Source organism: Drosophila miranda, chromosome 3 (assembly GCF_003369915.1).
Source record: "Drosophila miranda strain MSH22 chromosome 3, D.miranda_PacBio2.1, whole genome shotgun sequence".
In the NCBI taxonomy this organism is placed as follows: Eukaryota; Metazoa; Arthropoda; class Insecta; order Diptera; family Drosophilidae; genus Drosophila; species Drosophila miranda.
Window position 1 is genome coordinate 13,926,998 of NC_046676.1, and position 25,831 is coordinate 13,952,828.

At 44.5% G+C, this 25,831-nt stretch overlaps 4 protein-coding genes and 1 long non-coding RNA gene across 6 annotated transcripts in view; 2 read left to right on the plus strand and 3 right to left on the minus strand.

Annotated features, from left to right (window-relative positions):
- The window catches only part of LOC108158999 (prolow-density lipoprotein receptor-related protein 1), a 54,673-nt gene extending 41,216 nt beyond the window's left edge, over positions 1-13,457 (minus strand). Inside the window, exon 1 of the mRNA XM_017291863.2 lies at positions 12,862-13,457. Within this exon, the coding sequence (XP_017147352.1) occupies positions 12,862-12,982 (121 nt within the window). The 5' untranslated portion in view covers positions 12,983-13,457. The remainder of the gene's footprint in view (positions 1-12,861) is intronic.
- Positions 13,458-14,715: 1,258 nt separating this feature from the next.
- On the plus strand, positions 14,716-15,936 carry LOC108160010 (succinate dehydrogenase assembly factor 2-A, mitochondrial). Its single transcript, XM_017293740.2, has 5 exons — positions 14,716-14,806; positions 14,891-15,026; positions 15,098-15,141; positions 15,207-15,397; positions 15,474-15,936. The coding sequence occupies exons 3-5, from the start codon at positions 15,124-15,126 to the stop codon at positions 15,745-15,747; spliced, it is 483 nt and encodes a 160-aa protein (XP_017149229.1). The 5' UTR covers positions 14,716-14,806; positions 14,891-15,026; positions 15,098-15,123; the 3' UTR covers positions 15,748-15,936.
- LOC108160008 (DNA mismatch repair protein Mlh1) lies at positions 15,872-18,179 on the minus strand. The gene is made up of 2 exons (XM_017293738.2): positions 17,218-18,179; positions 15,872-17,161 (listed from the first exon to the last, which is right to left on the minus strand). Exons 1-2 carry the CDS (start codon positions 18,032-18,034, stop codon positions 15,951-15,953), a joined length of 2,028 nt encoding a protein of 675 aa, XP_017149227.1. The 5' UTR covers positions 18,035-18,179; the 3' UTR covers positions 15,872-15,950.
- Positions 18,180-18,596: 417 nt separating this feature from the next.
- LOC108160009 (ankyrin repeat, SAM and basic leucine zipper domain-containing protein 1) lies at positions 18,597-20,604 on the minus strand. The gene is made up of 5 exons (XM_017293739.2): positions 20,341-20,604; positions 19,390-20,276; positions 19,271-19,333; positions 19,008-19,203; positions 18,597-18,943 (listed from the first exon to the last, which is right to left on the minus strand). Exons 1-5 carry the CDS (start codon positions 20,422-20,424, stop codon positions 18,782-18,784), a joined length of 1,392 nt encoding a protein of 463 aa, XP_017149228.1. The 5' UTR covers positions 20,425-20,604; the 3' UTR covers positions 18,597-18,781.
- Positions 20,605-22,635: 2,031 nt separating this feature from the next.
- Positions 22,636-25,278, plus strand: LOC108160539. 2 transcript variants are annotated; one of them, XR_001775414.2, is made up of 4 exons: positions 22,636-22,750; positions 22,817-23,363; positions 23,432-23,526; positions 23,586-25,278. It is a non-coding gene; the product is annotated as an uncharacterized LOC108160539 (long non-coding RNA). The 2 variants fall into 2 exon arrangements; XR_001775415.2 differs by having other exon boundaries at positions 23,432-23,519.
- The last annotated feature ends 553 nt before the right edge of the window (positions 25,279-25,831 follow it).

Here is a 25,831-nt window from a genome sequence, read left to right on the forward strand (position 1 = left end):
CTGCCCAAACCTTAAATTTCAATATCAATTGCATCCTGCCACAGCCACAGCCACAGCCGCAAGGATAACCAAAAGGAGAGACATGTTGACTTTAACCCTTGGGTAGCCCTTGGGTATAAATCTCCAGGCGAACGACAGGCTCGCTGCGGCTGCGGCTGGTGGCGTCTTCTTCTGGCAAAATTTATTATAAAATTCAATCTTTTCCGCCAGCCTTGAGCCCAGGGGGCAGGGAGAAGTGTCGAAAGAGAGCCCTTGATAAGACGAATGGGAAACGAAAGCCTAGCAAAAGGTATTTAAATCGTTTTTAATGGAAAAATATGCAAAGCAGCAGCGTTTGCCGTTAAGGAGGGGAGTCGACGGGCTGGCAGGCTGGGGAGCAGACAAATCTCTGCCGACTGGCTGGCCACAAGAAGCACGAGCGGGGTGGAGGAGCCTCCCCCTTCATTAAAATTCCAAGCAGTTTCACCAGAGAGAGAGAGACAGAGAGAGACAACGAGACCAGGCAAATGCTGACACACTTTAAAACAATTTTCTTGCTCTGGCAACACACCGCCTGTCGTGTCTCGGAGTCCAAGGAGGACTTGGAGGAGCTTGCACACCAATCCTTGTCATCCCGAAGTGTGTATGCAGGACATATGACAAACTTGACGTAGCATGTCAAAAGATTTGAAGCCAATTTGTGTGCGCCCCCCCCCTGCTGCTGAAGGAGTGGAAGTAACCGTTCAGGATGTGTGGAACAGTGGAACAGTGAAACAGTTTCAATGATAAACGATACGGCACGGGACGGGTTTGAGGCACAAAAACGAATATATCAGAAATTATTGGATCGTAATCCTATTAAAAGTGTAAAAGCGTAGATTTGAAACAGCTTTCTTCTGCACATTATTTATTTAGTGGGTGAGGAGTTTTCCCGTTTTAAATTGTACATATTTTCTATTGAAAATCTAATTAAAATTACACAATAAATTGGATCAAATAATTATAAACATTTTGGGCTCCTAATTGGATGGCAAATACCATTAAATAATTCTCATAATTCTCTTAATTTACACATACATATAATTATAAATACATATAATATTTTGCCATAAATTTGTCTCTCTAATTAGTGGGCGGCTGGCACTCGAGAGGTGTGGTTGCATATTAAAGCTGTTTAAATTTGTTCTAAACGTGAACAGACACGCACAGTTTCTTGAACAAGTCCTAGAGTGGCACTAAAAAGTGTTGGAGAGACAGAGATAGGGCTGAAGAGCAGATAGAGAGGAGAAAAACTCCCCACAAAAGTGCAGTTTGTTTGCATAGGAAAGGGAAAGAAGAAGAAGAAGGCAAACCTTTGGCACTACTATAAAATTAAGATTAAAAGCCGCAGCTGTAAATGAGTCTCAAGCCGCCGACAATCCCGGCTCCAGCTCCAGCTCCAGCTCTCGCTCTCCATCACTTTCCCACTTTCCTGCCAGCATTTGTCTAAGGTGAGAGAAGAGCAGCAGCAGCTGTGTGCCTCACACCAGACAGACAGAGATAGGAACAGACCCTGATATGCATGGCGGTGAGCGAGACAAACAAATGGCGATGGGGGCCCCCCTTTTTATACCCGATACTCAAAATGAGTATTGGGGTATATTAGATTTGTGGTAAAAGTGGATGTGTGTGTAACGTCCAGAAGGAATCGTTTCCGACCCCATAATGTATATATATTCTTGATCAGCATCAATAGCCGAGTCGATTGAGCCATGTCTGTCTGTCCGTCTGTCCGTCTGTCCGTCCGTCCGTCTGTCCGTCCGTCCGTCTGTCCGTCTGTCCGTCCCTATCAGCGCCTAGTGCTCAAAGACTATAAGAGCTAGAGCAACGATGTTTTGGATCCAGACTTCTGTGATATGTCACTGCTACAAGAATATTTCAAAACTTTGCCCCGCCCACTTCCGCCCCCACAAAGAGCGAAAATCTGTGGCATCCACAATTTTGACGATACGAGAAAACTAAAAACGAACATCTGTTGCATCCACAATATTGCAGATTCGAGAAAACTAAAAACGCAGAATCATAGATAATGACCATATCTATCATATTGCTGAATCTGGATTAGATCGGATCATTATTATAGCCAATAGGAACAAATCAATTTTCAGTGGCTACGCAGCGCCCGACGACAAGCTCAGACTGATTTTCTGTCTCTCTCTTTTTCGTGTCGTTTAATATTAGCGGCGTCTGGCGGAGGAGAGCCATACCGACTAAGTATCGGGTATAACCGTAGAGTTGCTGCTCATTTTGCGACATACCCTTTCAGAGGGCATTACGATTTGACACGATTATTATGTCACACACACATACAGATGCGACAGTTCATTGAAAACAAAATACACATGTATTTCTTGGGAAAACTGTTCAATTTGGTTCGGCAAGGGTATGGAAATCTTCGGCCCTCATACCCTTTGGGCCCTGTCCTGTCTCATTGTCCCTTAGATTAGCCGGAGGATCCCTTTGTGACTGTGCGAGGAAATTAAAAAATCTTCTCTTCCCTCCAGACACACACAGCCAGAGCAGAAGACAAATTGAAACAAAGCGCTCTGCACTTTTAATTTTCTACAATGTACAACAAAATAGTAAAACCCAACAAAAGGAGCAACAAATGGGGGCAAAAACAATGAGAACAAATGAGACAGGGGATTGGGGGGGAGATGTGACCTTTTCCTAAATATGACGGAAAATCCCAGCCCGAATCCCAACTAAAACAAAAGCGAATTGAGGCCAGAAAATGTCAAAGGTCATCCATGGACCGAGATAGAAACTAATCATTGTGTTTAGTTTGGGTTTACTTTGAATCCAACTTAAAATCAAAGTTTGATAACCTTTCAAACAATCTTTCCCCCCAGCATTATCATCTGTACTTCCATCGGTAGTTTCGTATGGCTCTTATTGAAGATATTTTTCTCAAATTTTGGCCGTGAAGAGATCAAATCACCTTTGGTATCTCTCCTCATAGATGGCTCCATCAATATAGAGTGCCTATAAAGATTGTAATCTTGTAATACCCCTAAGAGCCTCAGTTCTCCCTCAAAACCAATTGTGGAAACCCCCAGAAAGGTAATGAAAGCATTCCCATAGCCAACAAAATAAAAGAATATTAGTCGAGCGAGGAGATAGAGAATATATATATATGTACAAATATGTACGAATGAAAAACTGCGGGCGCCTGCACAACAACAAAAAAGAGAAGAGTTTTCCAATTTTTCCACGTCGAGGATACGCCACTTTCCTTTTGGAAAAATAGGCTATGCGGTGGGTAAGGGAAATACAAATATTCTTTTTCCCTTTTTAGATTTTCCCATGTACAGAAAAATGATTAACAAAGATTGATGAAAAGCGAAGAGAGCGGCCACGGGGCGGTTGGCCTCTATATATATTTTTTGTTCCCCCTCGGATTTGGTGGTGACTTTTTTATTTTTGACTTTTGTATCGCGGGGTTGTGACCGGCTTTAGGAAGAGCTCTCCAGAAAAATATACTATGTTGCCCAAAAAAGGGTGTCGTGTCATTCGCAGCAGGGTCTATAAAAAATAGTTTGGAAAGGGCCCCGCCCGGCATTTCTGAAAGCCATTTTCCAAAGCTTTATTGAAACGCAAAAATATATACCTTTAATCTTAAGGAAATACTACTACCCAGGTTTTCCACCCACCTAATATTGGTTGTCCAGGCGAGCCCCAACATTTTTCCACCAAGTTTTTCCCTCAAAATGGGAATGGATATCCCGCCGGGAACGTATCATATATTGAATTGCATAAATGATGATTTTTCTTTATTTTTTGTTTTTTTTTTTTGCATATTGGATATATCAATGTTGTCAATCATTTGTCAATTTGGCACTCCATCAATTACAGATTGTTTTGTTGTTGTTTTTTTTTTTTGTATCTGTATTTCTCTCTGCGACGCATTCCTTGCTGGTTTTTTAAAATGCAATTTCAGGTCATGTAGTAGATCTCTGATATAAATTTCAGGCACGACACACACACACACATATGTGGGTGGGTAAATACACATATTAATGGGAGAGCATGAAAATTGAAATTGTAATTCATTCGACCCGACGACTATCGGCTGTCAGCAGGGGCAGCAGAGTGGGCACGGCGGCATGTATCCATAAATTCATATCCAGATTCAGATTCGGATCCAGAGCGTATGTGAGTATGTGAGGAGATGGGGGGGGGGGGGGGAGATGCTTTAATTAAATTGAAAAATTGTTCGCCAGGGCGCGAATTACACAAATCATCGGAGGGGTCGGTCTCTGCCACTGGCAGGCGAAAATGAATGGCAGCGTTTTTATTGTTTTATTGCTTTTCCTCTTTCCATTTCCCCCCCCCCAGTGGTATTTATTGCTTTATTATTTTTCACAATTACCAAATTTAATTGAAAATTCTGATAAAATATAGCGATTTTTTATGCTGCTTTCTCTCAGAGGATCCTATTTTTTATGAAGCCAAAAGGCACGTTTCATAAATATAACCAGCTTGATTGATGGCGCAACGCGGAGTAGAATTGATTTTTGATTGAAGGTGTTGATGAAAGAGATTTAAGGGGAAACGGAAATTGATTCCAGTTTGGTTTATTTTTTTTTGGGAGAGGCAAGATTCCTCTGTTCCGTTGAAAAATATGGATAATTCTCCATCGTCGACGCCATTTGGCTCCTAACTTCTTTTGAGACCAAGCGAAAAACTAAACTGAATTTTCTAGTTTTCTAGTAAGTGAGACACAAAATGAAAAACTTTTGCTAATCATTCAACCCAAAGCGATCTCTGCGGGAGAAAACGCGGCCCGAAACAGTCTGCGCTAAAAGTTTGCACATTAAAATTGGCGCTAAAACTAACAAACTTTGTCAGCGCGAGTAAAGAGCAACAAAAATCCCTCTTCATCTTTCTCGAGTCCTCTCCTTTCTCTCTCTCTCCACTTCTCCCACATAACGCGCTCGAAAACTTCTCGAAATTAACTAAAGGGGAAACATAACCTAGTAGGTGGTAGGACGGGACAGAGGCGGAGTGGGAGTGGGAGTGGTGGCTATGGGGTGTAAGAATATTTGTTGATTTATGGGACAAAACATTTTAATTAGTTTAAATTTCGTTTAGGCCTTGTCCTTCCTGTGTTTCAAAAATATTTGCATAGAAATTTAATTAAAATAACGATATCATATCTATGTAGGATGAGATTTGGATAGGTCCAGCTATATGCACTGTACTATTCTGTAGGATTCTAGCCCATTTCTAATTCAATTTCCAGACCCATGTCTCGTTTTCATTCCTCAGACGGTTTCCCATTCTATTGTGGCATGCCTCATATTTCATACCGTTCCAGAGCGTGCGTGTCTCAATGATAAGCATCTCTCTCTCTCTCTCTCTCTCTCTCTTTCCCTCTCCCTCTTCCTATCTCTCTCTCTCTCTCTCTCTCTTTCCCTCTCCCTCTTCCTATCTCTCTCTCTCTCTCTCTGGACAATGCCATAAATTAGAGAACCAAATAGCGCTGCATCAACGGTTATTGCAGACATGTTTCGACATGAGTTTTGTGGAATGGGAATATTGATGACTGTGTTTTGGCAGGACTGTGATTAGCCAAAGAGAGCGATAGAGAGAGATGGAAAGAGGCTGAGAGAGACGGAAAGCGATGGTGAGGGATACAGTGGATAGTGGAAAGGAAGTAGTTACACACTCCGAATGGACCCCCGCCAAAGAAACCAAACAATAGGCATCTAGGGGGAGGGTCTTGGAGAGCTAGAAACGAGAAGTGGAAGTAATTTGCAAAAACGGGCAAAGCTCTCTGCTTATAATAACAGACGCACCGGCGACGGCAGAAAACAACACCAGCAGCAGCAGCAGCGGCAGCGGCAGCGGCGACGACAGCAAAAGCCTGGCGCAAAACAAAGGAAGCGGAAAAAATTACAGCACAAAAAGCAACAACAGAAACCATCATCAACAGCGACAGCAGCGGCAGCAGCGCAGCCACACCGAGTGCATAAAGGTAGACAAATATGCAAAGCAACAAAAAAAGAAAGAGAGAGCGAGCGAATGGTTTCTAGATAGCTGCAAATTGGTACACAGTACCGACTACTGTACTCCCTGTAGCGTTCGCTCAACATAACAGAACATAGCAAAGCGGCATGGAAAAGGCCTTACCAGATACAGCAGATGGCGTGATGCTACCAGTACACAGCAAACGAATATCTATTTTTAGAGTATTAGATAATTTTAAGTTGTTTCGAACTTCTCTATATTCAAGCGGCTACAATCTGTCTGCTAGTCGAGCATACCATCAGAGAAGAGGGCAAGAACAAGCAAGCTCTACAGCATACAATTACAGCACGGGCGGCTCCCTTCCTCTCTCACCGCATCAATGGGCCACTGCACACATGCAGGGGACAAAGTGCACTTCAAACAAAATGTCGCCCACATGGAAGCGTGCGATTTGCCGCAATTGCGTATCATTAATTTGCGTTTTGCCTGCCTGAACCGCTCGGCCACCCCCTCACACCGGACTGCTTACACTGCTGCTGGCTGTCGTCATACGTTTAAATTACTTTGTAAAATGTTTCATGGATGCAATGCTAGGGAGCATAGAGAGTAGAGAGTGCAGAGATGACGAAATGGTCAACGGTTTATGCGTGGGCAAAGCATTCTGTGAAGCATTGCCAACTTGTTTTACTCCATGAACTGCAGCAATACATATGTACATATGTATATAAAGTACGAGAAGAGAACTTTCTAAACAAAAACTCAAAGCGCGCATAAACCAAAGAAAATTGGCAACACAGATCCTAAGCAGGGCAGAAGGATGGGCTTGGCTTTGCGGTTTCATTGTTACACGACTATAATATTTACAACATACGTTGAGCACTCCCCCAGCCTCTCACAGCTTTCCTCACTTTTCTCTCAAAGCTTACTAATGCAAAGTCCCGTTTAAATTCCCTCTCAATATTCCAATCTGCTTAGGGCAGGCCAGCCACAACACCAAGCGGCAGCAACACTTCAACGTCGAGATCTGACCGACCGACCATATACGGGGATTGAACGAGAAAAGTTGTTGCTGTTTCTGTTACTACAGAATTGTATTATTGTGTGTGTGTGTGTGTGTGTGTGTGAGTGAGAGCGAGAGCTTTCAGCATATGCTGAATTGTGGACGTTTGAGGATTTATTGTAGTTTGTTGAAGCTCATTAAAGAGCGGAGGATAAAGTTGAAGGAGAGGGAAAACGAATTGAAACTACACTATAATGGAGTGAAACTTTTCTAAATTGAAACAGCCCGAAACTGCATGCAATTTTGGGATTATCATTATTATTAAGATAGCAAGTTTGGCTGCTGTTTCTTGCTTCAAAATATACACAATTATTTGTATCTATAATCGCAAACTTTTTTATATGCTTTTATAAGCCCCGCTGCACAATTCATTTCCATTGAAGGCAAAAATGTTTTGACCTCAACTATGCAAGCCACTTACTCAATCCCCTGCCCCATTCCATCCCACGCTTAAGTGGGGGGTAAATGGCAATTATAAAATATATTTTCATTACGAGAATGAACCAAATAATTATGCCAAAAGTATGCAACGAGCGGAAAAGTGTTGAAAGAGGTGGAACGAGGAGAGGGAAAGGGAGAGAGAGAGAGAGTAGAAAGGTCCACTTGAGATGCTCGTTGAGCTTGTAGCTCTCTTGGTACAACTATTCCATGCTCATTGCTAATTAAAACTAAATTGAGTGGCACACACACGGATACACACACCCACAGTAGTCAACTTATTACTCTACTGAATTTGTATTTATATATGTAAGTGTGTGTGTATGTGTATGTAAACCGCAGTTTTGTGGGTGGGTTCTCTGGCTGTGGCCTAGTGCTAGTGGATTCGTGTTTGTCATTAATGTAAGCCAAATGTTTCAAATATACATATTTACATACATATGTATGTAGTATATGTGCATATTTACTGTGTGTGAATGATTTAAATTTATAACAAACAATTTTTCTCTAGCTGCACAGACAGTGGTAGAGGAAAGAGGAGAGCACGTGCATGCGTAAGCTCATTAAAAGCTAAAACGGAGACGGACAAACACCCACAATACTACACGGGAGAAAACCGTATAAACAAGTTAACTGTATATAATTAATTTTAATTGAATTGCATCTCTAAATGCCATAGCAATCAAACCATTGTCACAAAGGATCTCGTTGTAGGATATAGACATTTATCTCAGTACACAGCTTCCGCTCATTCTCCTTCTCTACGATATGGAGACGCACGCTCATAATGCACTTTTAATTGCCATTTAACCATTTCCATGCTTTCAATTGAAATGTTTTGCTGAAAGGCAGCAGTGAGCGAAATGAATGATGGAATTATGGGCTGCAATAATGAACCAAATGGATCAGTGTGTGTGTGAATACAGATACAACATCACATTGTAAACATGAAAGAGTAACAAACGAGCTGAAAGTAATTCTTTAAAAGGAATCTGTAAGGTCCTTTGCTTCCACAAAGTATTCTCGAGTCCAACTCTTAATTTCTGGTTACAAAATCAAGGCAGAATTCTGGAATACGCTGCTGGCCGTCCCCCGTCCCCCGCCCATGACCATATTGGGCACTTCGTCTAGACTGGGGACTTCTGCTGGAGTCTTTGTTCAGCGAACCGAACCGGTCCTAGGTCCCCGTCTCGGTCGTGCGTCATGCCAAACCAGACGGACCATAAATGTATCTCGTACTATAACTACTCGTACAATAAAGACAGCAGCACACAGCAGCAGCAGCAGCAGCAGCAGTCGAGCCATGCATTGAGCAACAACAACAACAATAAATTGTACAATAAATCAATAGCAACAAAAAAGAGACATGCATAAAAGTCCGTCCATAACGGAGGAACAGAACGGAACAGAAGAAGCGTATTGCTCCCGGGTTCAATGGGCGAAAAGAATTTCCCGTGAGCAGCAGAGTAGGGATAGTATGAAAACTAAAAGATCATTTTTCATATAATACTCAATTATTCTTAAATCATAAGAAGAATGATATTTAATCCTATCATTTGGGATCACGGGATACCTTTTCCCACAATTTAAGCATAAATCCTGCAAATCTTGAAGTGTATTAAAGCCTCGCAGCTTTGCTTCTTCTTTGTACGCCTATCCAGCTGCCCCCCATCTTGCTTGCCTTTTGCCTTTCTACTCCACACACACACACACACACACAAAAGCCGACCGGCTTGGGCCTGTGGTGGTTTTACCCTTGCAAAGTGTATTCTGATTTAAGCCAGATGTTTGCATTTCGGACTATATAATATATAATTATTTCCCTATTCACGTAGTATACAATGTATATTGGAACCGCTAAGATATTATAAATGTAGCTGCAGTGGGAACCACGGATCCGCAAGTGTACTAAATACTGCGGCTTCCGAAGCTGGCCTTCCTCTCTTGTCCAGTTTGTTTTGGGCTCTGTTCCGTTTGCTTTTGCCTTTGCCTTTGCAATGCTTGTATGTTTGGCCCTGCCGAAGGCAAATTGTTTCATTTCTCTGCCTCTCCCTCTCCCTCTCCCACTTCTTCCTTTTTTTCCTTTTCTTTTGGCTTCAGTTTATAGTTTGGGTTTGAGGGCTGGGGCCACAGCCGAAGCCGGGGCCGCTAGGCCTTAAGCAGGTGTGACTTATGTGTTGGTATGGGTATCTGTTTGAGTTAAAGTCTCCCCTCTCTATGTACTACACAACATTGTATGGTCTTGTGTGTCAGTGCGTGTGTTGTGTGTGTGCTTGTTTGTGTATTTGTGTATTTGTGCAACCCACCTCACAAACTTGTTTGTTGTTGTAGTTGTTGTTACTTAATCGTCTGTGGACAGGTTATCGTTTGCTCTTGAACTTGAGGCGAGCGCCATAGCAGAGCAGAGGAGGTGAGGGCAAACAGAAGTCAAACAAACAAGCAAAACTGAACGGGGACTGGGACGGTACCGGAGATGGACAGCAAAATAAAAAAAAAACAAAAAAGCGAGGGGGAACGTTGTGAGTTGCTGCTGCGACCGCAACTCTACATTTATACCCGATACATAGTCAGTATGGCTACACTAAACGACAAGTTTTGAAATATACTTGTGCAGGTTCGATATCATAGGAATGTGGATAACAAATTTGGTTGCTCCGGCTCTTGAAGTCTCTGAGATCTAGGCGCTAATGTTTTGCGCTAATCAAAGCCGGCTATGATACGTGTGTGTTAGAGAGAGACAGGGCGAGAAAAAATGTAATGGTTTTCATTATTCTGGCTATAATAATAATACGATCTGGTTCAGATTCTGCAGTCTAAAAGATATAGACATTCTCTACGATTCTGCGATTTGGCTTTCTCGTATCTTTAAAATTGTGGATGCCACAGATTTTCGTCTTTTGTGGGGGCGGAAGTGGGCGGAGCGAAGTTTTGAAATATACTTGTAACAGTGACATATCACAGAAGTCTGGATACAAAATATCGTTGCTCTAGCTCTTATAGTCTTTGAGCACTAGGCGCTGATAGGGACGGCTATTGATGCTGATCAAGAATATATATACTTTATGGGGTCGGAAACGCTTCCTTCTGGACGTTACACACATCCACCTTTACCACAAATCTAATATTTCCCTATACTCATATTGAGTATCGGGTATAAAAACAAGGAACTTTTTGCATTAGCGTGATAGTAGATCTATGCCCTCTACTTGCTGCCCTCATTTTTTTGATTGATTGTAAGAGCCCTGCCCCTGCAATGAATAGTTGCACTGCTTTCCACACAGCATGGACTGCTTACTGCTTACCGTTTCACAATTAAGGCAACCTTTTCTCACTTCTTTCTCTCCCTTTCTCCCTCTCTCTCTCTTCACAATCGACCTCCCTTTGGCCATTTAACGCGGACAGCAATTATTAAAACAGAGCCATTGGCGACATGATAAACGATTTCCGGAATATTTCCGCCTGCACAGGACGGTAGGGCTAAGGGGAGAGTTATGGGGTTGCGTTGGGCCAGCCTTCTGTTGACATTCCCTCTCCCCCTCTCTGCTGTTCCTGCCTGGCCGCGGGCGTGTAACGTTTACAGCGACACACTTCACTCCAAGGTATATTAATACAAGGTTGGGCCAGAGAGTCTACTTGCACAAAGATAGCGGTAGACACCTTCCACTTCGCGTCAGTCGACCTCATACATTTTTTGCACAGGCATTGCACAAATTGCGAAACTGTTAAAAAGAGGCTGCGCAAGCATAACGGTCTTGTTTACACACTCCTTCTGTGGGTGGATGGGTGCCATGGTGTCGGGGAGAAGAGAAAGGCGAAGGCAGAAAACAGTTGAAGCGAAACGAAACGCAACCAAAGGCAAGGGTAAAGGCCGATCAAAAATGCAAATTCCTGGCGACGAGTGTTGAGGGAAAAATGTCTTGGAAAAACGTTTTGAAAGGGAATCAAATAAAGTTATTTCGACTTGATTAACAATATGCAAACTTATTAATTAAACGATGCTTTTTTATAAATCTCAACAGCTCTAAGAAATATAAAATAATTGAAAAATATGTCATTGTGATTGTGACTTAGACTGGACACCTTAACCCTTAGTCTTGACACCATCCCACATCATCTGATTATCTCTGCGTTAGTTGCCGCATCTCGAATCACAACATTTAATTATTATAAATTTAATGACTTTATTTTCATGGCAATCTCCAGAAATTTCTTACTAATTATCGCCCAATTAAGATTAGCAATGTTGTGCCGTAAAAACGGGATGAATCTCTCATCCAAAGAAACAAAATTAGCTGATGATAAGAAACCTATATATAGAGAAATTTGAAATTAATCTTAATCTTAATCTCAATAATTTCTTTCACTGTATGTTTGTATGTGTGTTTGTGGGCACTGTGTTTGCGGTCACTGTTGTCAGGCGGACATTTTGTTTGATTGATTTCTGTGTTTTATGGGCACGGATTATCACCGTTTAAATTGCGACAAAGTTGCGCCTCAAATGAGGAAATGCTTACTTTAATTTAATTTTTTTTACGATTCTCCCCCTCTCATGGGCTGTCTCAACAAGCGAGGGGGACGGACTCTTGTATGGAGACTTGGTATGGAGACCCCCTCGGGTCATGGATCATGTGCATGCATAATACGAGGCGGGTGAGTGCCGCGCGCTCCGTCCGCTTCCTTAGAGTCAAGAAGACAGCTTACATTATTTTTTTGAATTTATTTGTTGCTGCTGTGCAAATATTCTATGGCATTTTTATGGCCATGAGTGGTTTATGATTTATGCGGATCCTCTTCCAATTAAGAGTTTTGATCTTTTTATATCCATGGGGAGGGTCTTCTATATGCAAGATTGGAAGATTGAGGTTGAAGGATCATCAGACAACAAACATATCGATTGAAGCGTTGGAAAGTGGCCATTGGCTGGGATCATTTACCCCTTCATGTGGCAAGGCACATTAGGCACTCCTCAAAGCTTCTTCCACTTTCCGTGCAGCGCAAATATTTGTATCTTATTTTTTTGTTTTTTATGTGTTTTTGTTGCAAGTAAAGTACCACATTCCACGCAAATCCACAAAAATTGTTTTCCATTTTCTTTGTTTTTCTTGTTTTGTTTATTTGCGTGGTGTTTTTGTGGAAACAAGAAAAAACAAAGAATTTGCATAACAAAGTAAACGCTCGAGGGACAAGACGAAGAGAGAGAGAGAGAGAAATTGGGAGAGACACACAGACAGAGAGACGCTGCTGTTATTTTTGGCATAGCCATGAGAATGTGTGAGTGCGAGAGAGAGGGCCAGGTTAATGCACCGCAGATTAAAAACAATTAAGATGAGAGCGAAGCGAGTCAGAGAATGAGAGATAAAGCACGTTCTTACCTTTCTCATCCGAGGGTTTCTTCGTGGAAGACTCCTGTTGCTGCTCCTGCAATTTACTGCTATCCACAACGACGGCGCAGCACAACAACAACAACACCCACACATTCGCTGTCGCCGGCATCTTGCCGCACTGCTCTTCACGCTTCTCCCCGCTGCTGTTGCTATCGGTGCTGCTGTCTTTCCGCTTCTTTTACTATTTCTTTCTCCTTGTGCACCAAAAAAAAATACAGAAAAAACTAACAGCTCGTGCAGCCGGGAATAGCACTTTTCGTTAACCTTTAATTCAGATTTTGATATAGCTTTGCATTTTTCTGGCAGTGTCGCACGTTTTTGTTTACTTCTTTCGCGCGGTGAAACACACACGCACAGGCTCACACACTCACAAACGCGGCAATGAGGGGGGAAAGTACACTTCCTCAATTAACTAGATATGTATTTTTACGGCAACAACACCCACATTTATTTACCTATCACACCTCTGCACAGGCTTTTATTAGAATTATGATTATTTCACATAGTTTGGCGTCGAAATCTTTCATTAATTTTCACAACAATGCGCGACATCACCGCGCTCGACCAAATTTTTTTTTTACTGCTAGCGATGGGAAAAACTTTTAAACATACAGATGAAAACACGAACTTAGCCCGCTTAAGCCCCCTTTATTTAAACAGGATAACATCTTGAGTTAAACGCGGATAACTCATAATAATAATAATTACTATTTTAAGGCCATCCTTCATCTTTGCATAACAATGATCACGATATCTTTCAACTGAACTGCGTTAAAATTTTTCAAGAGTCTTAATGTTCGTGGATTGTATTTTACACACACTGGTCGACAATGGGTTAATCGTCCATGATGAAATAAGGTTTGACCAAAAAAAGGTCAAAGCATAAAACGTAGTGTGAAATGTAACGTAAGTGAGTATGGAATGTCACGACATTTCTTACGTTGGAAGTATTTGAAGACTGTTATGGACATTTGTATACCCTATTTGTCTGGTCGTCCGTCTCGTGTGAGTAGAATGTATTGAACATTTTGTTGATTTTAAAAAATCTTTAAGATCGTTAAGATATATAGAATGTTGTTGGGGGACCACTTCAAAGAAAGTTGTTAAAAAAATAAATTATGCCAAAAACAGCATCCCATAATTAATCATCTGATTACACTCTTATCTACTATATTTGCCATTTTGGTCTGCGGGCGTTATTTCAAATCGCGCGCCCCTTAAATTCCTGAGTAAAAACGGCACAAAAAAATCAACGCATGGAAGGTCAAATCCACCCCTATGCCCAATATACCCTGAAGACACAATCGGCCTTTTTGCTTCAAGGTATTGAGCGGATTCGATGGCCGAGATGGATAAATCTTGCAATTTTCACTGTGTTTTTTTGCCTGTTGTCCATACCCCTGTCAATAGTCCCTGTCAAACTTACGGTCGCCCGACTCATTTGTTCGCCGCAAAAGAGGAGCAGGAGAGAGCAGCTGTTGTCAACTGCTATTGAAATTTATCGAACATTTTATTTGAAATTCTAGAGGTGCTCAAAATGTGGATCTCAAGTTCGGTAATTTATTCTAAATTTACGTCTTAAGCGAGAGCGTAATTTTGAATGGGCTGTAGAAAGGGTATGAACAATAGGCAAAAACAGCCAAAGCATATTGCAAGGTTCGTACGAACCTCACCTCGCGTGTGAGGACAACCTTGCAAGCCAAGGTATGTTAGGAAATAGGGGTATGATTTTGCCGTTTCGAAAATTTCAGTTATTCCACCATTCATCTGGGATGTGATGTTCCTAAACCGCACGTTTCTATGCGATATTTAGCCGATGGTTTTTAAGGGCAATGAGTGGCAATAAAAAGTAGTTCGCGCCTAGGTTCATTTCAAATCGTTTAAGACCATAAAATTACACCAGAAACATGTAATATACATCTGTGTGTTTGTGGTAATTGATGATTTTGTCACAGAAATCGAGCTCCACAGCGTCCCAAAGCTGATTGTTTTATTTATGAGTTTAATTTTTTCATAGGTCTGTCCTTCTTGTCTGCATTAGTTCTCCCACTTTTCCACCCCATTTTTCGTATTCCCAAATCTGCTCAGTTGGGCTGGCGACATTTGTCAAGTTGTTTTGATTATTCAAAATTACAAAAAAACAAATTTGGCAAGTTAGTACGCTCCGTTAAGAAAAACATAATAACAAAATACTCGTAAAGCTAAAATATACGTTAATATACAGCTCACAACGTTTTTTTTTTTTGCAAGATGTTGCGTCAATTAAAGGTAAGGCGGAAGAAGTGCATCGCCGATTGCATAAGATTTTCCCCATTTTCTATTTTCGGTTGCAGCTGACGTTGAATATTTCCCGATGGATTTTTATGCCCTGGCAGCGCCAAGCCTCAGCCTCCAGCAGCCAGATGCCGCCCTTCCTGGCCCCCATTAGCGACGACGTGATTGTGGACTACGAGGATCCGGATTACTTGCCGCTGCCGGAGTACCCGGTGCGTCCCAACGAGCCCCTGGAGACACGCAAACAGCGGTGAGTGGGGGAGAACACTTCATACGATGAATGGAATGATTACCCACCCTTCTAAATTCGACCATCCACTTCATAGTTTGCTCTATCAATCGCGTAAGCGTGGAATGCTGGAGAACGATCTACTTCTGAGCACCTTTGCCGCCAAATACTTGAAGGACTTCAGTGCCGAACAGACGGCCATCTATGACCAGTTGATAAATGGGGTCAGCAACGACTGGGACATATACTACTGGGCCACCGAGGTGAAGCCCACGCCCGAGGAATACAACACGGAGATCATGAAGCTTCTCAAGGAGCACGTGAAGAACGCCGAGCGTGTCACTCGTTTTCGTCAGCCGGATCTGACTTAGTGAGGGGCATGTAATGGTCCTGCTCCTACACAGAACAGGGGAAAACATGGTCTTGGCAAGCTGACACGCGACTTGCCTTGTCAATGGTTTCCCCCCACCAGACCCCTCCAAACGAATCCAATCCTTTTAGCTGTAAGGACTATAAATTATTTATGCAGTCGATTAAAAAAACAATACTTTGAAGCTTAAGCAATAATCTCATGCTAGCACCTCTCGAAGACCTTGTAGAGCGTGGGCAGATTGGTGAGCTCATAGATCTGTTGCCGGAGACGAGCCGGCGGCAGTAGGTACTTTTTCAGAGCTGGAAAGAGCACATGCTCCGTTTGCCAGGGCTGGTGACACGACGATTCATCCTCGTGCCAGTCCTGTTGAGCATAGAAACGGGCTGTCTCGCGGCAAAAGGACTCGAAGCACTTGGCCTCCTGCTCCCAGTCAACCTCGGTGGCCAGGCGCAACAAGTAGACGGGCAGATGTGTGGCACTTGGCTTGTGCCGGCCCACCAGGCTGGGCAGCGACTCGACCAATCCCTCCTCCGATATGCGAAGACCGAAATACTCCTTCATTATGGGGGCCTTTTGCTGGAGGATCTGGACGGCGCTGGCGGCCAGTTCGGTCTTGTCGCCATCCTCGGGCGTCCAGCCAGCCGCTTCGCTGTCCAGGGCAATCATTAACAGCTCGTGCAACGATAGCGGCGGCATCACACTGATCTCGGAGCAGTTCTGAAACTCGTACACCAATCTTTGGTAGAACAGCTCCTCGCTGAAGGCTCGGGTGTTGCACAGATAGAGGCGCGTCTCGTGCTGGAACAGGGCCCGACGCTCGTCCACACAGCCCACATACACCAGGTTTTTGAGGATGCTCCTCAGTTGAACGTTGCACTGTCGCTCCACGCTCTGTCGCATATCCAAGACGCTGCTCAGGCGCACCTCCCGCGCCTTGCGTGCTGCTATAAGGCGGAAGCTCTCCTCCTGTGAGCAACTCGCTTCGCTGGACTTCTCCTGGAAGGCGGCTGTATCGTTGCCGGAGGAGGTGGAGGACAGACCAGAGTCACTCTTTTTGATCGGGGCCAGGAACTTGTCCAGCTTTTGTTCACTGGAATCGGTGCGAATGAGTTCCTTGGGATAGATGCGCTGGCTCTTGTCCACCGGCTGCGTTTCGTCCAGCTCTGAGGCTCCGGGCAACTTGAGCTGCTTGTAGAAGGTTCTGGTGGCATTGCTGCCCAAAAGTTGGATCTCCACCTGCTCCTTCAGGCGCTCGACGATCTCGTCCTGGTAGAGGAAATGCACCTCATGCTTGGTGGGATGAACATTCACGTCTAGATTCTGGGGCGGCAGCTTCAGGCTCATGTACACAAAGGGATGATGGCCACGCGGCAAATAAGTGGCGTACACTGCATCCACGGCGCACTTGAGGGCTGGAAGGGAGGGAATCAGCTTTGAATATCCAGGAAATGGGAAAGATGCTACCCACCCGGCGACTCTACGAGCCGCTGATTGATGAATAGCAGCATCTGGCTCCGCTTGGCCGAGTAGTTGACTTGAGTGAGCAGACACTCAACCTCGAACTTGAACACCTCATCCTTGTGACTGAACTGCAGTAACTCCTTGGAGATGCCGGCGCCATAGATGATTCTGATGTTCTCCGACCGCGAACTGGCGACAGGAGTCTTCAGCGAAGGCTGCGGCTCGCCCTGTTTGCGCAGGGTGAAGCCCACCTGAGGATTGTGTACTGCGTACTTGGCCAGAACATCGGAAAGCTTCTGGAACTCGTCACCCGGTGACTTGAGTGCCTGCCGTCGCTGCGACATGTTGTAGAACAAATCCTCGATGGTGATGATGGTGCCCTGGTTACCGGCACAGGGCTTCGGCTGACCCTGAAGCCGGCCATCGGCGTAGATGGCCTTGTAGCCGCACCGCTCCTGGGCCGTCTTGGTTTGGATCGTCAGGTGGGCCACATGACTGATGCTCGCCAGTGCCTCGCCGCGGAAGCCGAAAGTAGCTATTTGGGAGAGATCCTCGAATTTGGCCAGCTTGGATGTGGTGAAGCGTTCGCAGACTATTTCCAAGTCCTCTCTGCGTATCCCGGTGCCGTTGTCCTGGATCTGCAGCAGCTTCAGGCCGCCAGACTTCACGTGCACCTGGATGTGGCTCGATTTGGCGTCCAAACTATTCTCCAGCAGCTCCTTCAATGCGTTGGCCGGTCGCTGGATTATTTCGCCAGCGGCAATGCGATTCACCACCACCTCGTCAAGCTTCCGGATGACACCCGGCTCCAGATCCACTTGCATTATCCAGGTTCCAGATTAGATTCGTGATCAGTCTGCCGTTTACCTTGTTTTAAAGAAATAGCAGCCAACGTTTTCCCGTTTTTTACTTCATTTTACTTAAAACAGAACACAAACACATACACACACGCGTTTTGTTTTCTACTTTGTTCTTACTACTCGCTCACTCATACATACACATATGCGCTGAGTATAAGGCGGCATTTGACGAATTTCAAGTTCCCTTGAATATGACTAGCTAGATAGAGCCCTTAGCCATGTCCACATAATTTTATCCGATTAATGAATCAACTTTATACTTGACTGCCTTATTTTAAATACTTGCTTTTATTGGATCATGTCTAAAAAAAGGTTTTATCGAAAAATGTCAAACATGGTGACCAAATGTGCATATGCTATCCGTATACCCGTATGCTTTTGCTGACAAATGATATCGGTTAAAATTGTAAAATTTTGTATGAAAACAATTCGAATAGGGATGCAATCAACATGTTTTATATACTGCCTTAATGAGAAGAAATAAATAAATGATCGTACTTATGATACGAACGATCAATTTTAAATCTCAATTTTCAAAACAATTTTATATTTCATTATTAACGCATTTAAACTTATAAACTTCATATAACACTTGGTTGATTTCGTACTTCTTAGCCTAGAACTATTTTGATTTGAGTGAAAACAAGCGAATTTTCTAAATTCCTTGAGGAACAATGTGGTTTGTACTGCAAAGCGGAAATGGAATGGAATCTACAATCCAAACCAATTGGATTTGAGGCAGATAAATACTGAGATGCCCAGTATAATGGTTGTGTACTTGAAGTAGCGTCGCACCGTTGTGCGCTTTCGCACGGCGAGAATATCGTTATAGTCGATGTGGAGCGGATTCTTCGCAGGACTGAACGAACCAAGCTACGAACGGAGGAAAGAGATTAGTTTAGTGCAGGAATCCCAGTTGCATACAGCTAGCGCTTACATATTTAACGGTCTTGGTTAAGTCGTCGACCGATTTGCGATATGCCATGATATTGGTCTTAAGGCTGGCCAATTGCATCGTCGAGGTTTTACCCAGCACCCCGGCATTTAGGTTCTTCTTGACAAAGTCCAGGGAAGCCTGGATGATGACCAACTGTTGCATATGGCTGGCGGTGATCATAAGAATATCATAGAAGCTGAAAGACAAGAATCATTGCGTTCATTTCACGGTCAATGGGAAGGAATCTTTGTGTGGGCACCCACTTATCCATTCCATCCCTCTTCACTCGAGCTATTGACTTGTAGGACCAATGGTGGAGGTGAAAGCTGCAAGGGATGATGATGATACAGATTCAATTAAATTTTTCAAGACATGCACTCACTCCAAGATGCCCTTCAGAATCTTGTTACGTTGCACAGGAAATGGGATGCCCACTTTCTTGAGCGCTTGATCATCCATCACTAGGAATTCGGCCAGGGAAGTACGCGAAATGGCGAAATGGTGCAGCTGATCCTGCATATCGATGGATTGTAGGATTCCTTGTAGCTCCTGAAAGTACTCCGGGCACTCGGTCTTCAGAAAGATGCGTGGAATGTGGTCCCTTAGCGTGTGGTAGCACAGAAAGTGCAATGGCACCGAGTACTTTTCTTCAATCCGTGGCAGTAGTTCCAGCAGATCATAATAACCATAAGACTCGGCCGCCTGTGTGGGAGTGTAGCCCTTACCGTTGGGTATCATGGCATTTACGCCCGCTTCCACCAGCAGCTTGACAATATCCGCGCGGTTCTTCTCGATGGCATGAAAAAGCGCTGTGCAGCCAACGTGGTCCACATCGTTCAAGCTGGCGTCTTTGACTATCAGGCGGACGACACTGGTGTAGCCGTTGCGACAGGCAAACATTAACGGAGTCATCCCGCATTTGTTGGACACATTGATGGCTGCCCCATGTCGGAGCAGCAGACGGACCAGCTTCTCTACCAAGTACGGATCGTTCTTCTCACAGTCGCAGGCCTCCATCACTGGCGTCTGAGTTTCCACCTGCTTGTTGGCGCTGGCCGACCGCTTCTCCAGCAAGTACGCGGCCAAATCGTAGTGACCCTCGCGGCAGGCGTACATCAACATCGTCCGTCCCCAGCGGATCGGGTCGTTCACGTTGAACCGCAGGGAATCAATTTCCTTGATCACGGCCTTTACGTCCCCCTCAAGTACGGCTTCGTAGAGCTTCTGATCCGGTTCCACAGTCGGCTGTGGCTTTGGACTTTTCTTAACCTGCGCAAAACAAGATATTGAAACCCAAAAAATCCTCGTGGCCATAACAATCCAGGAAAATTACCTTATTCGAAAAGTAGAAGCCATCGTAGCTGCTGTCCGAGTCAGAATCGGAAGGTGGCGGGCCATACGCCATATTATTACTCATTATATTGTGTTTTTCCCGAAATTAATTGCAAATTATTAAAAGTAACGCAAAAGTTGTTCTTTTGCACAAAATTGGCAAAAAGAGTGCCGTTAGCTACCGTCTTTACCGCCCCTTTATGGATATTGTCCTAAATAAACACTTTTGGCTTTACGACGCGGAAGCTGGCCAGAAACAGCTGGTTAACGTGACCAGAGCTGCAATTGTTTTTTGTTGGTACTTTTCGGTATTTTTTGAGGTCAAAATTGAGCCTACGATTTCATTTTACAATTTAAATAGAATTATTAAATTAAATTTATATAGAAATCCAATAAATGCAATTATTTAAATTAAACCAATCAAGTAGGAAATTGATTCATTGATCGGATAAAACTATGTGGGCACGGCTGAGAGATCTAGATAGCTAGTAATATTCCACGGAATATCAAAATCGAGGAATATTTCGAGTAATTTTCGGTATTTTTCAAAAATGACAAAAATGTTGTAAAAATGTTTAAAAAAGGAAGAAGAAGAACAGAAATGTCGCAAAAATGTTTGAAAAAGGAAGAAGAATGCCAAATCCGAGGCCGTTTGCAGGACGTTGGCCAGAGTGGTGCCGGGGTGCCGAGTGGGGTGCTGGTGCAGCCGAACAGCTGTTTTCGTCGACACGTGGCGGAAAAAAGGAAAATTCTTGTGCAGAGTGGACAATGCCGAGGGCGCGCATCCTGGAAGGAGTGGACAGCCGGACAGAGGTCGCACACCTCCCCTCGGACTCCATACGCCGGTAGCTCAGATTCGACCAGGAGACGAGACGCCTCTACAGGATGGCAACAAGTACTGGTTGGCGTCTGGACACCGGCGTCTTCAGGATTCTGGCGTCTGGTGCGATGGAAAGACGTGGGAAATGGGGCTTGTTCTCGCGTCGGTCCGATGCGGAGGCTCGTCTCATCGAGATCACCCGTTTGGATGGCAGCAACCGGCGCGTGCTCTTGTGGAAGGGGGTGGAGATGCCGCGTTCCCTGGTCCTCGAGACGCGTCGCGACTACATGTACATGGACAGAGTCGCCTTGGACTCCATACGCCGCGCCACGATGAACGAATCCGAGCTGCAAGCAATCATGGCCCGGAGCTTATATTCGACCAGGAGACGAGACGCCTCTACTGGATGGCAAGAAGCGTCGGACACTGGTTGGCAACTAGGACTACGTGTACTGGAGCGACTGGAGCACCGGAGACATTGATCAAGACGTGCTAGAGCCGCAGCCTCGCCAAGGACGTGCCCTGCATCCCCCACAGCTACGACAGACTGCCCGAATGTGCCGCTGCCGGTGTCCGGCAAGAATATCCGTGCCCAAGTGAAGCTCTCTCGCCTATTCAGCTGTGTTCTAAAACGTTTCCTCTTTTAGCTTCTTTGGCAAACTCGCAGAAGCCTCGCAACATTGACGTCCTTGCCATGAAGGCGAGGCGTCTGCTCCTCTCGACAGATGTCGGCAGCCATCAGGCCACCATTCGGGCCCGAGTCGATGGCAATGAGTCCGATAAGATCTACTGTGATGTACCTATTTCAGGCTGAGGTAAGCTCAGTCCCGTCCAGGGGTCAATCCACAAGAAATTTGTAGAAATGTGATGGAACCTTAAGGGCGGCGTCAGGGGGGCGGCCTGTCGTAGAGAGGTGGATCAGGGCTAGAATGGGCGTCGCTCGTCGTGTGTGCGAAACGACTGTATGGACTCGGGGCGGGGCGGCGTCGGTGCCTCGGCTAATTGGGGTGAACCTACGGAATCGGGTGTTTTTACCTTAATAATTTGACACTTTATTGTATTTCTTAGCGGTTTAAATGAGCTTATTTTAAATTGGGCGCCGATGTCTTCTGGTGAGTTCCGGGTACCGCGTCTGTACTCCGGGTCGAGTCTCTGCGTAAGTTTTGGTACCCCGACCGTACTGTGAGCCGGGTTTCTGCGTAAGTCGTTCTTTGGTTCTCGTCGCCGTCTTTTTATAGGCCCGTATTGCTGGGTCGGCGGGTTGACAAATGCGCTTCCGCGTCGGGGCGCACTTTGCCGTTCTTGGTGATCGTTGCAGATTTTGGCGGCGCCGACTTTCCTCCCTCGATGAACCCGGAAGGCCGCACTCGGCCGATGGCTTGGCTTGGAGTGGGGGAAAGCTCGCGTGACCTGATGTCTTTGGTCATCGTTCTGGAGTTGGCGCGTGTTGATCGGTGGTTGCTTGCGGAGGGGGCGCTGGTTGTGGGGTGCGGTGCGATGCGCTCATTATAGGTCGGGGGACGGATTGTATCGAAACCTTTTAGGTTCGTTACAAGCGAATCGATGTGATAGACCTTAAAGGAAAGAACAAGTAAGCAACCAATATGGGGGCCCGACCCTCTGGACACATGTTTAATCTCCTGTTCCCTCTCTACAGGAAAACCCTTGTTTCCATGCACATCTCGCCGGTGAACAACATTGCCGCCTTGGGGGGATTTGTGGACTGGCTGGATGTCAAGACCGGACTGGAGCGGATCACTGTCAACGGAGAGCGTCGTTCCGCGGAGCTGCAGCGTCTGTCGCAGTTCACCGACATCAGTGCCGTGTGGACATCGGGTGCGAAAGTGCTGCGCAATCACAATTGTCTTCACAGTCGCACAAAGTGTTCCCGCATCTGCATAGCCAGCGGGGTGTGACACGCAGTACTCACGACGTCTGCTCGTGCCCCAAGCATCTGATGCTACTGGAGGACAAGGAGAACTACAGCGTGTATCCGGCCAGATAATTTTAAGTGGCGGGAGTAGTGACATGAACAACGATTGTATATCCGCCTTCTGGCGCTGTGACGAAAGGACTGCCCGGCGGATCAGTGCAGCTGACAGTCAGCCGAGGGCAGCGACACCACCTGTGAAAACTGTCGCAATGTCTACGTTGAGGCCGACTGCTGCAAGCGGCCAGGAGAGTTTCAGTGTCCCATTAACAAGGTGAGTGGAAAGACACGATATCTGCCCAAATTCTTAAACTACCAATATCCTACTCACCATTTCTACAGCTTTGCATATCGGCCGCCCTGCCTCGGATATTCTCGCGTACCGAGCCAAAGAATCTAGCTCTAATGGTTCCATCGAAGAAATTAAATAGTAAGCAGTAAGCATAGCTAAAAATTATTGAAAATCTCTGCATACTGAAGTGTATTGTCCCCGCAGGGAAACACGTTAAGCACTCCCTTTCAAAGACTTTAAAAATGTAATAGAGAACCTGCCGGATATTGCATTTGAGGTGCAACGCGACCAAGCTGCGGATGAAGATGGAGCGTTGGTATTGCTGGTATTTTAAGACATAAGTTCAACAAAAAAATATTCGCAATGTTGCAACGTCAATGTTGCTGGTATTTGAAAACTTGTTAACCAGAGTATGGCCATTAGTTTACCCTTTTTATGTAATTTAATAGGAAGATACTGTTTTCCAAACTGTTTTTAAAGCGTAATTAATAATGACCTTGTCTTAGATTGATATGTTTTACACATATTCAAGCAACTGATTAGTTTCCTCTATATATCCTGATTTAAGAAGATCCCAGTAAGAAGACCACTAATTGCAAAATATCGTTGAAATACTTCTAAAACAGAGACTGACTAGTTTCTGCATTAATTAGAGCATGGAAAGACAAACATTTTCTCAATTCTATAATATCCATTTCTCCCAGGGCATACAGATCCGCGCCATGTTGGAAAAGAGAGCCTTAACCGATTAACCGAGGCAAAAAGCGCACAGAACAGAGTACAAATTCATTCTCCACATTTTTCGCAAAGACTGAGAATTTGTAATACTAAAAATTTTTGTTATTTTTTTCTTTTCCTTTTAAACACTTTGAGTCTACGCTCACTACTATATTGTATGGTATGGAGTAACATACATATGTAATTGCCAGGGCATGCTGAGGAAAAGTTAAAAAATGAGTTGATTTCTGATTTTGACAACCAGTCAAGTTTTTACACTCAGCACTCAAAGAGTTAAGGAATATATTAGTTTTGTGGTGGATAACTTATATACATAAATTCTTGATCTGCAACAAACTATTGTATCCAGACTCCTGTGGTATCACCAAACCATGTGCTGGTACCCTGGTATAAAGTCTGACATCCTATGAAAGGCAAGTGTGGTGCATCTCAAATATGCTAGGATTGTTGTCTCTCTTTTCAAAACCGCTATCTGTTCTTTCTTTGGCACGTGGCAATTCAAGTCCATACTGCCTGTCTCCCAATTCCTCATATGGTGCAATTTCCTGTACTTGAAGACCTTGCTGTATATACGTTCGGTTGTCCAGTTGAACGTGACAAGTCCTCTAAGACTTATTAAAGTCGACTTATCCTTGCACACGGTAACGAGTTTCTTGTCGTCGGGATAGTAGTTTACGAGTGGATTCGAATCCAAGTGGATACGGGGGACTCGGCTCAGGAACCCGGCGACGAGACGCGTGTCCCTCCACACATCGCCGTAGGTGACAGTCCACAAGTTGCTCTTTCGCCTGCCCATGCTGTCCACAATCCCGCGTGCTAGTGGTACGGTTAGCTCCTTGGGCCGCGTCGTTATTCGAGCGGAAAGATCTTCTATAGCTCGGATTCGCCGTTGCTTACCGCTGGCCTCTCGCTGCTCACTGATCATCATCGGTGAATTTTTTCTCACTTGCGAAGAGAATTTGCTGCCAAAGCCCGTAGACAGTCCCATGTTCGAACCGGATCCCAATTCTTGTGCCTGTCTAGGGTTTATGATAGACTCGACTGTCTTTGGGTGCTCAGAATCAACGTGGGGCTCCTGCAGCGACGACTCGTTCGAGCTTCGAGGACCCTGCACACTGTGGATCGGCACTGCTAGTATGGCATGTCGTCGATGGATCATCTGGGATTGTTCGTGTTGTAGAGTGTTCATGAGAAATAGAAATGATAGCGACTTCAGTACTTACGACAAACAGGAGGCAAAAAGCGCACAGAACAGAGTAAAAATTCATTCTCCACATTTTTCGCAAAGACTGAGAATTTGTAAAACTAAAAATTTTTTTTGTTTTTTTCTTTTCCTTTAAAACAAAATACTTATAACACTTTGAGTCTACGCTCACTACTATATTGTATGGTATGGAGTAACATAATTGCCAGGGCATTCTGAGGAAAAGAAAAGTTAACAAATGAGTTGATTTCTGATTTTGACAACCAGTCAAGTTTTTACACCCAGCACCCGAAGAGCTAAGGAATATATTAGTTTTGTGGTGGATAACTTATATACATTCTTGATCTGCATCAATATCCGAGTCGATATAGCTATGTCTGTCTATCCGTCCCGATGAACGCTTAGCTGATATCTCAAAGGCTATAATACCTAGAGCAACAAACTATTGTATCCAGACTCCTGTGGTATCTCACTGCTACAAGTGTGTTTAAAATTTCGCCCTGTTGCA